Here is an 18,737-nt window from a genome sequence, read left to right on the forward strand (position 1 = left end):
GTGTGCAGTGAATGAAGCAGGAGACTGCAAGAGAAAAGGACAGTCTCATGGTTAAGGGAGTTGGATGTCGCCCCAGAGAACTCGTTTCTCTCCCCTGCCTCTGCTAGAGCGCCGAACACAAACTAAACTTTCCATAAGTGGCCAGTAATTCATTTTCTAGATGCCCCCAAGTCAAGACACCTGGGCCTGGCTTGCAGAACTGCAGAGCAGTTTGAGTTCCAATTTAAGCCAGAGAGACCCGTGCTTTGAAAATATAATGTACTATAAAAATCCTAACTGTTCTGAAAAATCAGGCTCCAAGTGTCAAACTGGGCACCCAAAATTAATGGGCACTTCAAAAGTTTGGCTTTAACTTCTGTGCATCAATTCCCCATCTGTAAAATGAGGATATCACCACTACCTAATTCCACAGGAGTGCTGTGAAAATAAATGTATTACCCTTTATGCAGCTCAGTAATTAAGGCCTGAGGCCACACACTGATGAGAATAAAAGGAAATTTTGAATAGCTACACATTCAGTGAATACTGTCTATCCTGGGCACTAAGTATCCTGTAGAGAGGAAGAAGCATGTGATCTGTAATTAAGGATTACCAGAATGCATACACACGAGGGGGCCAAATTAAGGGCATGAGCAGCCTTAATTCTTGCATTTCCTAACTTGTGAGTGTTTGACCTTGCAACATGAATGTTCTTTTAAACACGGATTTTTTTTTCCTTTTGTAATTTAATATACATTCCAGGGTCTCCTCTTTCATTTTCAGAGACACTTCTGTTTGTTTGAATTTTTAGTCCCAGCTAGTTAACACATCAGCTGATACATTAGATAGAAGTGCATTTATTTATTGACTCTTGGAAGTATAAGGCACCCTCACCATAGTATCGAGGCACCAACAGTCCATTGGCCAATGTAGCAAACACTGATTAGTGTGTGAATTCACATCTTCAAAAATATTAACTCCTCTTAATTCAAATTTTGAATATTAATTAAAAAATATTGGAATTCATAGATTGTTTTCTTCAATCACTAAGGTTAAAATTAGATGCTTCAGAACTTGAGCCAAACTAAACGCACCTCCTTCATCCACATGATGCAAAAATAAATTTAATTCAGATGTTTTATTTATATGTTCCTAGTTTTTTTACTTTCTTCCCATTTAGTAATTTAAGATTGTAAAAATGGATGTTTTGAACTTGTTTAGTTTCCTAATTGCTAGCAGAATTTCAGATTTTACATACATTTTTTCTGCCAATAAATTTCATGCTTAAAATGCTCAACTATGCTTCAAAAGACAAGTCGTGGGCCTCATTAACATCTTTATTGTGTTTACAACTCAGTATAAAATTGACAGGCAAATATCCTGCACTATATTTGCAACTAACACCACCACTTTCACAAGTCAAGAAAGTGGAAATGCTTCAACCATACTCCTCTTCGGGTTTGCAATCTGAAGACAACAGGACTTTTGCTCCAAACTCAATAGGACTTGTGCTCCAAAGGCACTACAGCAGGGATCAGCAACCTTTGACACACGGTTCGCCAGGGTAAGCACCCTGGCAGGCTGGGCAGGTTTGTTTACCTGCCGCATCTGCAGGTTCGGCCAATCGCGGCTCCCACTGGCCGTGGTTCACCGCTCCAAGCCAATGGGGGCTGCAGGAAGCAGTGGCCAGCATATCCCTCGTCCTGCACTGCTTCCCGCAGCCCTCATTGTCCTGGAGCGACGAACCGTGGCCACTGGGAGCCGCAATCGCCCGAACCTGCCGATGCGGCAGGTAAACAAACCTGCCTGGCCTGCCAGGGTGCTTACCCTGGCGAACCGCGTGCCAGAGATTGCCAATCCCTGCACTACAAAATGGGATTTTCAAAAACCATTAGGAACCTAACTTTCGGCTTTTGGTTTTGAAAATTTTGGCCTGTGTGTATAAAGACAATAATTCTGTTAATGAATTCAGAGTCCAAATCATTCTTCACTGTTAACACTAAACAAATTTTGCTTTGAAGTGACATTTTATATCACTAAGAGACTTGTTAATAAAATACAATTTTAGTGCCTTGTGCTGAAAACACTCATGCACATGTTTAACTTCTAGCACATCAGTATCCCCGTTGAAGTCAGTGGGACTATTCACATGAGAAAAGTTACATACCTTCTTAAGTATTTGCAGATTCAGGGACCTTAATTTTCAGTTTTGGCATGTAAAAATAATAGCTTTTACAATTACATTCATTATAAATTTTAATCTGAAGTTTCAATAGCACAGTTTTTTCAGATTAGCTTTTATAAACTCTCAACCAGATTTAAATCAATGATTTAAATCAATGATTTTTTTTTAAAGTGTTTTAAGTCACTTTCATTAAAATTGCTCCCCTCTGGTTGTGAATAGAGAAAAGTTAATCCAAGATTATTTAAAGTTAAAATAAAAATAAAAAAAATACTAGTTAGGCTTCTTAGCTTCAGTGTTTACATATCAGAGTCTCATTTTTCAAATTGAATGCCAGCACCTGCTGCTGTTACAGCTGATAATTAGGCCTACAAGCGTAGTGTGGTTTAACAGCCGGAAAGTTAAATCATCTATTATCATTTAGCATCTCAAAGAGGGGGGAGGGACAGCTCAGTGGTTTGAGCAATGGCCTGCTAAACCCAGGGTTGTGAGTTCAATCCTTGAGGGGGCCACTTAGGGATCTGGGGCAAAAATCAGTACTTGGTCCTGCTAGTGAAGGCAGGGGACTGGACTCGACTCGACTCAATGACCTTTCAAGGTCCCTTCCAGTTCTAGGAGATAGGTATATCTCCAATCATTATTATTAAAGACCCTTGGCTTTCTTCTACTGTAGGTATTACAACTACCATGATATAAAGACTTGTATGACTACCCTGGAAAGTAATAGTAGCTTTCAATACTACACTGGATCAGTTATTCTGTTCCCTTTACATTCCTGGGATCAGTTCAGAATGGCTTCTTGGATTTGGAAGAACTCACCAATCAGATTGAGAGAGGAGTTCTCAGCCTTTTCAAATGCAACTTGACTATTCCCAACAACCAGACCCACATCAATCTGTGTGGAAGAAAACAAAAATAATTAAACCTTAATATCAGACTCAACTTCAAATTATTCGTCTCTGGATGCTCCCTAGCAAGTCTCTGAACAAAGGCAAGAGATTGTAGCAAACAAGCTCCATTGCAAAGGGATATGTTTGGAAGTAAATATTAGCTAAGTCATGTTAGAGGCATCTCTCATTCTTCCTTAACACTATTCTTAGTAACTCCCTGTAGCAGTATCTTTTACACTCATAACATGCAAGCAGAATAAAGTCTATACCAGTAACATATAAACATGGTGCTTTAATAGGGCCAATTACACAAAACTGAAAACAATTATGAGTCAAATCATCTTGAAGGAAGAATTCAATCAGAAAAATGTGAATAATTTGAGTCATTTAAGAACACCTTAACAGATGCCCAAAAAACCACCATCCCACAATCGAGAAAGGAGGTTGTACTAGTTAAAAAACCAACCTGGTTTAGAGGGGAAGTGAAGGTAGCTATAATTTTTTTAAAAAAATTATATGTAACAAATGGATAGTAATGAATATAAAGCTGAAGTTAGGAATTGTAGAAAATAGATTAGGGAAGCAAAGGGACACAAGGAAAAATCTATATCCAGCAGAGTTAAGGAGTATAAGGAGATTTTTAAATACTTTAAGGAATAAAAAGAATCCTAACAATGGTATTGATTAGATGAGAGTGGTAGAATTATCAACAATGCAGAAAAGGCAGAGGTAATCAATAAATATTTCTGTTCTGTACTTGGGGAAAAAAACATAAGAATGGCCATAGTGGGTAAGACCAAGGGTCCATTTAGCCCAGTGTCCTGTCTTCCAACAGAACAGGACAACTATTGAGTGACCCATCCCCTGTCATCCAATCCCAGCTTCTGGTAGTCAGAGATTTAGGGACACCTGGAGCATGGGTTTGCATCCTTGACCATCCTGGCAAATAGACATTAATGGACCAATCCTCCATGAATGTATCTAATTCTTTTTTTTGAATCCACTTATACTTTTAGCCTTCACAACATCCCATGGCAATGAATTCCATGGTGCTTTCTTTTGTTTGTTTTAAACCTGTTATCTATTAATTTCACTGGGTGACCCCGGATCCTTGTGTTATGTGAATGGATACCTAACACTTCCTTATTCACTTTCTCCATAACATTCATGATTTTATAGACCTTTATCATATCCCCTGCCCCCTTAGTCTCTTTTCTTAATTGAACAGCTCCAGTCTTTTTAAATCTCTCCTCACTTGAAAGCTGTTCCATACCCCTAATCATTTTTGTTGCCCTTCTATGTAGTTTTTCCAATTCTAATATATCTTTTTTGAGATGAGGTGACCAGAAGTACATGCAATATTCAAGGTGTGGGAGTATCATGGATTTATATAGTGGCATTATGATATTTTCTGTGTTATTAGTGATCTCTTTCCTAATAGTTCCTAACATTGTTAGCGTTTTTGGCTTCTGCTGCACATTCAGCAGATGCTTACGAAGAACTATCCATGATGACTCCAAGATGTTGGTAATAGCTGATTTAGAACCAATCATTTTGTACATATAGTTGGGATTATGTTTTCCAATGTGCACTACTTTACACTTATTAACATTTAATTTTATCAGCCATTGTGTTGCTGAGTCACCAAGTTTAGTGAAATCCCTTTGTAACTCTTCACAGTCAACTCTGGATTTAACTATCTTGAATAATTTATCATCTCAAACTCTGCCACCGCATTGTCTACTCCTTTTTCCAGATCATTTATGAATATGTTGAATAGCAGAATTCTCAGTACAGAATTTTTAGGGACCCCACTACTTACCTCTTTCCATTGTGATATAGTCTCATCATATAGTAATAACACTCTTTCCATTCCACTAATACCTCTGGAGGATGTTAAACAGAAGCTACTAAACTTATGACATTTTTAAATCAGGAGGTTCAGATAACTTGCATATGGAGGTTACTGACCTATAGCTCGCAGGTTCTTCGAGATATGTGGTCCCTATCTGTACACTGCCTGTGGGTATGCATGCACGCACTTCATGAGCTTGAGACCAGAGATTTATAGTAAGCAGCGTTTTTTGGTCCACACCTGCATTTATTCTCACCATGTTCTAACCCAAAGGCACAAATAGCGGCACCGCTCCAGTTTCTCCTCTTGCTGAAAATCAGACAAGGTCTGCATCAGAGAGGAAGGAGGGCGGAGAGTGGCATACAGATAAGGATCACACATCTCAAAGAATTCCAGTTACAGGTGAGTAACCTCCATTTCTTCACGTGCTGGTCCCGAGGTATATTCCAACATGGGAGATTAGAAAGCAGCACTCGGAGAGGAGGAGGGTACAAGGATGCACTTGGTATAAATGACTAACACCATCGTCCCAACTGCTACATTTGTAGATTAGGCCTGGATTAGACATAATGTTTTGTGAAGGTGTAGATGGAATTCCAGGTAGCTGCTTTAGCAATATCTAAAATAGGTGCATCTTAAAGTGATGCTGCTGAAGTTGCCTGTGTTCTAGTGGACTGGGGTAGGGATTTACCTTTTCTGGGGAAGGGAGATGACCCAACTGGTAGCAAAGGAAGATACATCCAGAAATCCACTTAGAGAGCCTTTGAGCAGGTAATGCTTGTCACTGATCCATCCCCTGTCGCTCATTCCCAGCTTCCGGCAAACAGAGGCTAGGGACACCATCCCTGCCCGTCCTGGCTAATAGCCATTGATGGACCTATCCTCCATGAATTTATATAGTTTTGTTTTGTTTTTAACCCTGTTATAGTCTTGGCCTTCACAACACGAAGAGAGGACGCACTCTAGCCTTTGTAACTGAGCTGGAATTGGTGGGGTGGGGGTCAGGGTGTAGCTGGTAGGGGCTCAGTGGAGTGGGGTTCCAGCTGAGGAAGGGTTCCTTGGGTTGGTGCAGGTGGGGTATTCGAGTGCGGGGGGCAGTCTGGGTGCATGGGTGGGAATCCAGATGCATGGGGGAGAGGCTCGGAAGGGGTCTGGATGCAGGAGGGGTGGGGCTCAGTGGGGGAGTCTGGGGGCAGGGGGACTCTGGATGCAGGAGGAAGCTTGGCAGGGTGAGGATCTGTGTATGGGGGTACATGGTACTCTGTACCTCAAAGCAGCACACTGGAAGCCCCATATTCTTCACTGTCATATAATTATATGTTTTGTACAGAGTATGCCTCGTGAGGTATCATTTTAAAAGTCGATCTGTTGAACATTAATATCCTGTTGGATTGTATCATTGTATGTGAAGTTACAAAGTTTTGCTGTGTGTGTGTTACTAAAATATGTTGTGAGGTTGGGAACACCCACAACCAGCCTTTCAGGCACAACAATGGAATAGCCAGATGCACTGATGGCCCACTGAAGGGAATCCACTCTCCCAACGATCATCTCAGAAAGAGCATGTATACAATGGAGACTGCTTAACTCACGTCACAGCAGAATATCTTTCCAGCAAGCTGGAAGAAACTATAAAGAGGGGAAGTGACATCGTGACTTGGCCTCATCCCCCCTCCAAAAAAACTCAACACCTGGAAACACATCTGGAGGACAAAGACTTTGAACCGGGGGAGGGTGGTACCGGGCTGGAAGGCAGTTTCAGTTTGTGTATTGAAGATCTGTGACCTGTATGTATCATCTATTCAGGTGAGACACTGCTAGATTCAAATCCTGTTTAGTTTACAGTACTCAGATTGAAAATTTACTTTTATTTCTTAGGTAACCAACTTTGATCTCCACGCTTAGTACTTATTATCACTTAAAATCTCTCTTTCCGTAGTTAATAAATCTGTTTTATATTTTACCTAAAACAGTGTGTTTTGGTGGAAGTGCTTGGGAAATCTCAGCTCAGTTACAAAGGCTAGTGTGCGTCCTCTCCACATCAAAGGAGGGGCGGACTGGGTGATGAACTTGCACTGGCCAGGCTTCTGACCAGGGCAAGACGGCACAGCTCTGGGGTGCAAAGCTGCGTAGCTAAGGGGAATTGGCTGAAGCCTCTCTATTGTGGCTTCATGAGTGGCTGAGAGAAGCATTCATGTAACTCAGCTGGGTGTGTCCCTGCCTGTGGATGTCTGTGTACGTGCAGTACCTGCCAGAGGTTTGTAGCTTGCAAACAGCATGATAGTGTGAGAGGGAGCCCAGGTTGGTGGGAGACAGGATTCAGCGGTCCCACAATCCAGGCTGCACCCCGGAAACCCCGTCATGGGGGTCTGGATGCACGGGGGTTGGGCAGATGCGGGAGCAGCTGTCCCTACAGTGATCCCCCTGCGCTGAGGAGCAATGGGGGCAGGAAGTGGGGAGGAGAGGTGCATAGCCGGGGAGGTTTCTGGGGGTGGGTCTGATCCAGCCCCAGCTGCTCCTTGCAGGGGAAGAGCAAGTCCCATCCTCCCCTGCCCCAGCCCAACCAGGACTAGCAGCTGAGTCTGGCGCAGGGCTGAAGCCACTGGCCAGGGCATCCCCAGCTCCCCACCCCCAATGCAGTCATTTGCCTCTCCCCCAGCTCCTCCGGGCACCTGAAATGATGCACCCACGCTGCTGGGGAGGGGCACGTGATAGCTCTTGCAGTTTCCCTTCGCTTCCCCATCAGAAGTAATTGATTAATTTTTCACTGCATGCGCAGCGGCACAAAATTCCACCAGGAGTAACATATGGATGAGAATTCCAAGAAGAATGATTGTTTCTTTTTTTCCCCCTCCTGGTACCACTACAAATAAGAGTTAAGTTGTTTGGGAACATTAATTGTGCATTTCCATTCCAAGCATGTCAGTAAAGTTGATGAGCATGAGAAGAGAATAAGACCCATGTCCTTTGGGCTTCGTTTCTAGCATGGATTCCATCTGCCCTACCTTTTGTTTCTTGCTTGTGCCAGGCTCCCCTTTGAGAATGCTGGGATCCATGCCTTCAATATCCTTCACCAACAGGCCAAAAAGTTTATCGTTGAAACTGAACACAAGCTGTGGAAGGAGGTAAAGAAGAAAACCATTAATTTAACAAGGAGTCCTGTGGCACCTTATAGACTAACAGACATATTGGAGCATGAGCTTTCGTGGGTGAATGCATCCGGGGATGCATCCGACGAAGTGGGTATTCACCCACGAAAGCTCATGCTCCAATACGTTTGTCAGTCTATAAGGTGCCACAAGACTCTTTGCTGCTTTTACAGATCCAGACTAACACGGCTACCCCTCTGATACTTGACATTTAACTTGTTCAAAAGATGCTAGAACTTCAGTGGGAGTAGGGTAGGAGGAACAGGAACAGGATTTGAGGGAGGACAAAATCTTAAGCAAATAGTTGACTGAAAAAGAATTACTCCGCTCCTGGACTACAACTAGTCAAGAGAATTAAAATCCTACTCTACAACACAAAGCAACATTTCACCTTTTGCAATTAAATTCTTCAAAGATGGACAAATTTAAAACTGGCCAGTAGTTACGTGTGTAATAAAACATCACAGGCAACGGGTTGGGGGAAACTGCAGAAAATCATTGACCTATATTTTGTGGAACAGATAGTTTAGAATATCTTTATCTGCAGATTAGTTTATTACAGAAGTTCTCTGAGGCTGTGACCCACTGTCCTCTCTTCGGCATGGAGTCGAGCACAGTGATAGTACTTAGCAAACAATAAGGATTCGTAAAAGCCATTATCTCCTCAAGGACATAACAGACCCGTGGTCCAACACTTATAACAGATAACATTTAAACCAATATCTTAAAATAATAATAAATGTTTGCAACTCTATGGAACCTTACACCCGAGGATCTCAAAGTGCTTTAAAAGCAATAGATTAAGTCTCAACCACCTTCCAAAACCCACAAATGTTCCTATTTTACTTCTGGGAAACTGAGGCACAAAGCGATTAAGTGACTTGTCCAGAGTCGTACAAGAATTACATCCAGTTACATCAAGTCTGAATTTGACCCAAAATCTGTGACCAAGTTGGCATCAGAACCCAGATCTCATAGGGCTTTGGTTTTCTTTATGGGGAGGGCTATGGAAAAGTCAGGTTTTGTACCACTTTACTCAGGTTGTCCCTACAGACAATAAAGCACTTATTGTTATATACAGTCTCTGACAGTGCAACACGCTCTCTTCTCAAAGTGATGGGAATGCTCAGCAATACAAACAGTTTGGTTAAACATTCCTTAATATTTCATAATACAGAACCTACCAACAGTATGATATTTGTCACCTCAAGCACTAGAGTTGGATGGAAGCGATGGAAACTACAGCAATGAATTCACACACCTGTTGTCCTACTGAGAAAGCCAGGCTGTTGAACTGCTGAATGAATTCAGCTGCCATCTTGTCTGTGTCATACGGGTTGGCATCAATGCTCTTCTTCTGCAAAAAGTCTATCTCAATTGTCATAGTGCCGATGCATTGCTTGGTCTTGTCGAAAGTGTATGGGGAGACTGGAAAAAAAACCCACACATTTCAGCATGGTGAAATCCCAGTATAACCTTGACAATGCACCTAACATGCTGTAAACTGGATTGTAGACTCTCCCAGCTATATACGGGAATACCACTACTATAGCCTAGCAAGTGTGATTCATAGAAAACATTTCACCCAACACTTGAAAAATCCCAGTTACAATATAAGAATTTATTTCTATTATAATAATCATCTGGTTCTTTGCAAAAATTCAGTCTACTTGTTCAGATAAAAGTTCTTCATTGATCTGACGGTAGAAGATAAGTGCAAGAGAAAAACAACAAAGTAAACGGATCTTTACATTGAAAAGCACAACAATAGGTTTAGAATTTGGAATCAGAGTCCCCAGAATCCCTACTGTATGTGATCAAGTATCCCATTTTACAACTTCATCAAGGTTAAAACGCACAGTTTAATGCTGAAGAATCATTTGTGATTGCGTGATAGGTTTACATGATAAATCTCATGTGCTTCCAGAATGGTATTTAAATACTCTCAAACAAATCACTGGAAATGCTTGAAACACAAGAGAGACACCTGTGTAAAAGATTTGCATTAAATCTACAAAAGCCATCTAAACCACTGGGCTAGCATGGTAGCACAACTGGCTAACACTCTGTACTTAGATAATGCCTTTAAACCACAGTGTTTGAAGGAGGGCATTACGTACAGTCATCTGATTTTACAGTCTGCATAACTGCCAACCATGTGCTCAGTCCACAAGGGCCACAGTTGCCTCCCTGTCTCCAACGGGAGGAATCGGTTTGAGATTTAGGTTCAGTGAGCCCCAAAGCACATGCATCCTTCCTCCCCCACTTCTCCCAACACCACCCTGAAATAACAGAGCTGGCAGCTGTGCTTGAGGTATTATCAAGAAACCCTTCCTGCAAACTGCGGGGAATCCAAGCTCCCTACATTAAAGCAATACAAATAGGGTGACCAGATGTCCCAATTTTATAGGGACAGTCCCGATATTTGGGACGCTCTCTTATATAGGCTCCTATTACCCCCCACCCTTTGTCCCGATTTTTCACACTTGCTGTCTGGTCACCCTAGATACAAAAGTGAAATGGCCTTGCCTAGATAACAACTAGTGGTTCCAGGAAATCTACCTACTCCATACCCGATTCTCAGTACTAATCCTTCAGTTCTGACAGTGCCCTACAAACACTTTTATTAAAGAATTCTTCTGGGCTCCTCCTCCTCCTCGAACATCTCTCAGCTCTGCCCCCAAGCCGGCTGAAGAGACATAGCTCCTCCATAGCAGGAGCAGCATGCAACAAGCAACCACATCAACCCAGCACAGGTCAATAACCAGGTGACATCTCTCCCCATGAGATTACTGTGCTGCCTCTGCTCTCCACCTAGCTACCTCTCTGCCAACAGCTGCCTATTAATGCCATACCTCACTTCCTTACTCCCACGCATCCCAAACACTCTCCAGCTCCCTACTGCTAGTCCTCCTCTTGCTACACAGGAACCCATTTTTGTCCCAACTTTCCAACATGCTCCTATTCCTGAATTTATCCCAAGAGCCAGGAAGTAGAGGGTAACACACAGAACACTCTTGTTTTGCTGATTTTTAGATCACAGAAACTATTGATTTTGTTTTGTATGTAATGTAAATAAGCAATTCTGATCTGTCCCAGTCCCTTAGGGCAGTCATCTATCGAAGTTTTTATATCATATTCACAACACTGACCCAGTCTGAGTTTTGTTTTTAAGGATTGCATGCAAAGCCAACAGTCAAATGGAGAAAGCTTTAAAATCTAAAGCATAAGTCGCTTATATTATTTGGGGGGAAGGTATAGCAGGATCAGTTAAAAAGAGCAAAATTGCAAATGTGCAGAGGCTGTTTAAGCTGTCTTTCAGCACTCAAAGCCAGAGGAGTTTGGCTTTGGACTTCACCAGTTGCACCACCAATAGACGATGTGGCAGCAGCTCCTCCAGCTGCAAGAGGCTCTCTAGCAACGGTGGAAGCAGGACGAGGAAGAGGAGGAACACACAGAGCTGCTGACAACAGAGAACCTGTTCCTGGAGCAGCTTCACCATTTGCAGCGCTGTCTCTGGGCTTGGAAAACCAATGCAGATTGGTGGGAAAGGATTGTTCTTCACGCCTGGGATGACCAGCAGTGTCAAGAGAATTTCAAGATTGGGAACGCAACCTTCCTAGACATATCTGCTGAACTGACCAGCACCTACAGCAGCAGCTTACTAACATGCAGTGCCTCATAGCAATGGAGAAGTAGGTCACAACTGCCATCTGGAGACCGGCCACCCATGAATGCTATTGGTCCATTGCAAACGAACTCAGCGTGGAGAGATCGACAGCTGGGGCCACTGTCAGGCAGGTGTGTGATGCCATGAAAAAGATACTGTCGCACCAGGTTATAAAGCTTGGTGAAGCTCAGTGTTATTTATGATTTTGCACACGTAGGATTCCCAAATTGTAATGGACAACTGTGGGACCCATGTGCCTAGCATTTGCCCTTCCCCACCTTTAAGGCACAGAATTCATAAATAGAAAGGGGTTTTTCTCCATCGTGCTCCTGGATTTGTAGACCACCGTGGCAGGTTCACAGATATAAATGCAGAGTGGTCTAGAAGAGTCTACTATGCTAGGATCTTTCGGAATTCAGCTCTAATTACATTAATGGAGAAATTTATCCTGGGGGCAACAGTCCTATGGCATTAATTATGTGGTCATGGCTCAAGTATGCTGGGACACTCGGTTTAGCCTCCATTTCCCTGGTTAATGAAGCATTCAAAGCCTGCTTGGACGGAAAGACGGATCTTTTTAACTACTCACTCAGTAGTTGAAGAATGGGAGTGGAGTGTGCATTTAGCCATTTGAAAGGGAGATGGCACTGTCTGTGGAATAGGTGGGAAGCAGCAGAAAAAAAATCCCCAAGATCACAACCCCATGTTATATTTAACAAAATATTTATGAGACTATGGGAGAAAACCTTGGCAATGGTGTGAGGCAGAGATGGAGAAACGTATTCAGTAGTTTGAGCAACCAGCCAGGTGTCTAATATAAAATGCAAACAGACAGGACAATATTCATCAGAGTTTCTTACCGAGTAGTCCCAAAAATGAAAATGCTGAAGAATCACTGATTTAGAATGCAGACCATTATGTGGGTCTGTTAATACAAGTCCAGTTTACAAATGATCCTAAAGATAATGCCACTGATTCAAACAGAGCTACTCCAGAGATGAACTTGTCCCAAGGCATTTTTATACACAAACTATTTTTCGACTGGCTGAAAAGGATTTTTTTTAATTTATCATCTAAATTAGTGCTGAACAATGTGGTGTACTTTTGCTGGTGTAATCAAGCAATAATCTGGATGCAGAATAGACTTCTACATTTAATGTAGCCGCAAAGTCATTATCTCTGTGACAATGTTCAGTTACTGAAATTTTATTTCTGTTATGCTAGAAGATTAACATTGTCTGAATCATTTTCTCTGATGCACGTCACATAAGATGCTCATTTTTGGCCCACTCCTTAGAGGTGCAGAGCACCCGCTGCTCCCGTGTTCTCTACCGGGTGAATTGTAGCTGGCTTAGAGAGTACGATCATGTCATTTATCCATAACAGCATTGCTTTTTAAAAGACACTGCATTGAGGTGAGAAAGGGAATCAATCGTCAGTTCCCACCTTGCTTTTTTGTGAGCAACAGAATCTTTCACCCTATTCAATGCAGAAGCGGAGTACACAGTTAGATTTGCTAATGAAGTATCTAACCCACATTATTATGGGCAAGAGATTGAATGGAACTTAAAATGTCATAGATTCAGATCTATGTTGCGTGGGAATGGGGGAGAACTGGAGAAGAAAGATAGTCAGGGCTTTTTCTCCTGATACTTACTCAATTTAAAATTAAAATAAGCTGCCTATGCTTCCTCCTTCCCTGTACTGTGCCACTTCCCCCACTAAAACTTACTATTGTTGGTGCACCTTGGAAGGCTTACACCTGTTCTTCTCCAGACTGCCCAAACTCCCAGGCCAAATCCTAATTGCTCACATCAACTTAAAACCTAATTCTGTAATGAGATCTGCTAACGCAGACCCTTACACCTGAAAAGATTCCCACTGAAGACAATGGGACAGCATGTAGGTGTTTAGAATCTGAAACAATGGATCCCACTACAGGGACTGGAACCTCTGTTTATAACCTCTTGATGGAAGAACTTCAGGACCTCAGTAGGTCTCAGGAGGCCTGCAAGATATTTAGCTTAGCCAAATTAGGCCTTAGTATTTAGGATAAGTTAGTTAATAAGCAGTCTCTGAGCTTGTGTCAATGTTTGTGTTCTGCTGCTGTTTGGATAATAATGTCTATGAGATCAGTAGACAATACAAGATGACCATTGGTAGAGCTTCGTGAAATGTTAGAGACTTCCTTCAGGTAACTGCCGGTTACTATGGTGATGAAGTGAAGTAAGTATTAATGAGAATAAGGAGAACTAATGAGTTAGCCTGTGAGAAACGAGGGGTATGGAAGTTCAAGTAAGCAAAAGGAGTTAAAACCTCCCTAAATATGTATGATGTTCAATGGGCATCATTATAAAAGCTGTATCCCGGCCTGTGCACATGGGCAGGAGTGACACCAGTATGACAACCATTGGTGGTGATTATAGTGAGGAGAAGGATGACTATGATGACTAACACTTTGGATTCTTCCACAGGCATGGTGTGACTCATGCAAATGCTTTACGTTCTCTATTTGCTGGTCTCTCCTTTACCAGATTGTTTGGTTAGCTAATAAAATAACTATTACAGAAAAAGCATTACGTATTCTTTCGTGCCCCATGGGGTCCCCCTTCTACTGATAACCTCTCTACTGTAGTCAGCCTTGGGGTCTTAAATCTCACAGATTAATGAAGGTGTAAACCCTCACCTCAGAGTGAGTAATTGGTGAAATTACCCCATAACTATAGATAAGGCGTCAGGCTGAAGATCTGGCATGCTCCAGCGCAGTTCAGCTTTAGTCTGTAAACCACATAAAGAATCAGCTTTGATAAGTTTATGTTAAGTTCTTGACCTACCATCTATCTCTTGTCCAATGGAGAGGCCGGCCCATTTTCTCTGTAAAAAAACAAAAACAAAAGTTGCAGAGAGGCAATCACTCATCCGAATTACAGATACCAGCTCACTGGAGAGCCTGCTTCCTCACGGTGAGCTTTAGGAAATATAGGTAGCCCAGTCTGAACAGCAAAGCAGATAGAATAAAACTAGGGCTGTCGATTAATCGCAGTTAGCTCACACGGTTAACTCAAAAAAATTAATTGCCATTTAAAAAATTAATTGTGATTAATCACAAAACTTGAAATCTATTAAATATTTTTGGATGTTTTTCTTCATTTTCAACTATATTGATTTCAATTATAACACAGAATACAAAGTGTACAGTGCTCACTTTATATTACACTTTATATTATTTTTATTACAAATATTTGCGCTGTCAAAAGGATAATCAAAAATTGTTTTTATTCAATTCACCTCATACAAGTACTGTAGAGCAATCTCTTTATGATGAAAGCGCAACTTACAAATTTAGGGTTTTTTTGTTACATAACTGCACTCAGACAAAACAATGTAAAACTTTGTGTGAAAACTCTCACTGGGGATAATATTTATAATGCATTGTATTATAGCTTATGTTCTTTTGAGATCTTTCTGTGAACGAGAAATTAGGTACTATAAAAAAGATATTTAAGTGAATTTCAGTAGGTCTGAAGGATTCTTACAGAACAGTATGATGTACATACTGCAACCCACTGCTGCCAAGCATGTTATACTTCTAATTATTTTCCAGACTCCTGTGACAGAAGTGGTATATGGAGCATCAGTAGGAAAGGAGTATGTGTTGCCCAATTAAGACATAATGGAACACATGACAACCTTACAAAATTCTGTACACCCACTCACCTGCTCAAGCATATATTAACTTTTTCATCAGCATGGTAAGAGTGAGAAATTAGTTTTTGTGCATACACTGATATATTTGTGACATGAGGCTAACGTACTGCAAAGAATAGGAGACGATCTATTATAAATCATGCAGTTCTTCCGGTTCTTTTCTTGCTCTCACATTTAGACTCTATAACAGAGGATAGTAATAAGCAGCTACAATGTATGCTTATTCCATTATAACTTCTTTAAAAAAAGATAAAGACGAAGTAGTCAAGAGCCAACGGGAGCTTCGCTGCACCTATCTCAGAGTCTCCAAATAAGCTGATATTAATGAAACAGAAAGCATTTCTGGAGAAAAGCTGGCGAACATGTTTTCTTTCATAATTTGAATGTGCTGAATCTGAAGATGTTTACCAAGCTGAATTCTGAACTTTAATGCTAACATTTGTAACTTAAAAAAAATAGACAGTAAAGGAGAGGTACTAAATAATTAATTTGTTGCCATTTCCTATACGGGTGACAGTACATGGATATGGTGTGTATCCTCCTACTCTTTACCAGAGCTCAACAGGCTGGAATTTGGGAGCTTCAGCGGCACACCTTCAAAGGAATACTTCCCTTTTTTCACCGATATAACCACACAAATTATGCTCGATGGGGATCAGTGCACTTAGCAGAAATGAACCAGCTCCCTCGGAGGTATTTGAAAAGTTCCATAGAGGCGACTGGGTTATGAAAGGTTCCAACCACAGATTCAATCAGCAAAAAGAACAGGAGTACCTGTGGCACCTTAGAGACTAACAAAACTATTTGAACATAAGCTTTTGTGGGCTACAGCCCACTTTATTAGATGCATAGAATGGAACATATAGTAAGAACATATATATACATACAGAGAACATGAAAAGGTGGAAGTTGCCCTACCAACTCTAAGAGGCTAATTAATTAAGATGAGCTATTCTCAGCAGGAGAAAAAAAAACTTTTGTAGTGATAATCAAGATGGCCCATTCCAGACAGTTGACAAGAAAGTGTGAGGATACTTAGCATGGGGAAATAGATTCAATTTATGTAATGACCCAGCCACTCCCAGTCTCTATTCAAGCCCGAGTTAATGGTATCTAGTTTGCAAATTAATTTTAGTTCAGCAGTTTCTCATTGGAGTCTGTTTTTGAAGCTTTTCTGTTGCAAAATTGCCACCTTTAAGTCTGTTACTGAGTGACCAGAGAGGCTGAAGTGTTCTCCTACTGGTTTTTGAATGGTATGATTCCTGATGTCAGATTTGTGTCCATTTATTCTTTTGCGTAGAGATTGCGTTTGGCCAATATACATGGCAGAGGGGCATTGCTGGCACATGATGGTGTTACCGAAATATCGGGTCCGTCTAGCTGAGAGCCAATAACAGCCTGACAGGGATAAGGAAAGACTGCTTTATTCTGCAGAAAAAAGGAGAATTCTGTACTCAGGTACAAAGAACTCTGCTGCACACAAGTTTCACAAGCTTTTTATACACTTTCAGACAAAGACCATGCCATGTTAACACTTCATTGGTGGTTGCCAGACCCCGTGAAACCGTTATCTGGTCAGTGCAAACTGGCTTGGAGCAAGATTTCTCTGCTTTGAGGCAGAAGAGAAAGGCTAGTTCAAAAGTTCAGGGTACTGTATATGTGAGGCTTCTGGCGGCTTCTGCCTCCACCTACTGGCCGCCTGCTAGTTGTTAAGGGGGGTCACTAGTAACTTTCACAATGGCATATATCACATTGGTAGATATGCAGGTGAATGAGCCTCTGATGGTGTGGCTGATGTGATTAGGTCTTATAATGGTGTCACTTGAATAGATATGTGGACAGAGTTGGCATTGGGCCTTGTTGCAAGGGTAGGTTCCTGAGTTAGTGTTTTTGTTGTGTGGTGTGTAGTTGCTGGTGAGTATTTGCTTCAGGTTGTGGGACTGCCTGTAAGCGAGGACTAGCCTGTCTCCCAAGATCTGTGAGTGAGGGATTGTCTTTCAGGATAGGTAGTAGATATTTGATGATGTGCTGGAGAGGTTTTAGTTGGGGGCTGAAGGTGGCAGCTAGTGGCGTTCTGTTATTTTCTTTGTTGGGCCTGTCCTGTAATAGGTGACTTCTGGGTCCCTTCTGGCTCTGTCAATCTGGTTTTTTCACTTGAGCAGGTGGGTATTGTAGTTTTAAGAACGCTTGATAGAGATCTTGTAGGTGTGTGTCTCTGTCAATCAGATAGATCCGAACCACTTCCAAGAGTGGCCAGATACCACTGGTGAAAAGAGGAGGAGGAGGAATTAAAGTATCACAAGAATGTCCTCAGCAGATGGGCTCTCTCCCATACAATCTGTGTGCCCAAGGTGCAGCCCGAACCAGAAAATTGTTCAGGCTTGGACCTGATAACCAAATAACTTGCAATGAATCCACACCAGCATAAAAGCAGTGTGATCATGTTAATGAAAATAAAGTGTTAATCACACTTTAAAGATTCAAATTACTCACTAATGAGCCAGCCTCCAACTGCAAAACATTTCATTGGAGGATTTGGTTATAGAAGTGATTCAGGAAGCTCTGCTGAAAGCAGAAATATTTGGCCAGGAGCAGCTGAATACCTTTATTCAGGAAAGGCTCATGATGCCAAAGGAGTGAAGTATCCATACCAGATTCCATGACCCACTGTAAAGGACAAGGGCTCTGACATTTTCCTCCCTCTATGCAGCTGCAAAAATAACAAAAATCAAAGACAAGGTAGTCATATCAATGGCTGATCATCTCATATTACAGCGCCTCATTACTGCCTATAATGTAGGAAGGATGGTGGATCTGCACAAAATATCAAATGAGCTAATGCCAATTCCTCTTGCTTTTGCTGAGGTAAATGGGCATCTTAGAAGTGGAAATAAGTCTAATAGGTGTTTTTAATAAACAGCCATTTTCTTCCTGAGATAATCTTGATAGTACATCCATCCTGGGAGAGGGATAGCTCAGTGGTTTGAGCATTGGCCTACTAAACCCAGGGTTGTGAGTTCAATCCTTGAGGGAGCCATTATAGGAATCTGGGGCAAAAATCTTTCTGGGGATTGGTCCTGCTTTGAGCAGGGGGGTGCACTAGATGACCACCTGAGGTCCCTTCCAACCCTGATATTCTATGATTCTATCCAGTGATTTACAGCCAAGCATATGAAATGGCACTGGCGACCTTGCAAAGATTTTAGTCGAGTTAGTTCTTCATTCCGGACAGCACTTCAGCAGGACTGATGTAGTCTTTGAAAGATACAAACAGAATTCTATTAAAGGAATGATGTGACCGAAG

At 41.7% G+C, this 18,737-nt stretch overlaps 1 protein-coding gene across 3 annotated transcripts in view; it reads right to left on the reverse strand.

Moving 5' to 3' along the window:
• The window catches only part of NSF (N-ethylmaleimide sensitive factor, vesicle fusing ATPase), a 154,264-nt gene that overhangs the window by 96,870 nt on the left and 38,657 nt on the right, over positions 1–18,737 (reverse strand). For all 3 annotated transcript variants that reach the window (XM_044999730.1, XM_044999729.1, XM_044999727.1), the window contains exons 4-7: positions 14,560–14,599; positions 9,317–9,483; positions 7,912–8,019; positions 2,981–3,056 (exon numbers count right to left, since the gene is read on the reverse strand). In XM_044999730.1, the coding sequence (XP_044855665.1) occupies positions 2,981–3,056; positions 7,912–8,019; positions 9,317–9,483; positions 14,560–14,599 (391 nt within the window). The remainder of the gene's footprint in view (positions 1–2,980; positions 3,057–7,911; positions 8,020–9,316; positions 9,484–14,559; positions 14,600–18,737) is intronic.

The sequence above is a fragment of the Mauremys mutica genome, chromosome 25, assembly GCF_020497125.1.
Source record: "Mauremys mutica isolate MM-2020 ecotype Southern chromosome 25, ASM2049712v1, whole genome shotgun sequence".
Taxonomy (NCBI): Eukaryota; Metazoa; Chordata; order Testudines; family Geoemydidae; genus Mauremys; species Mauremys mutica.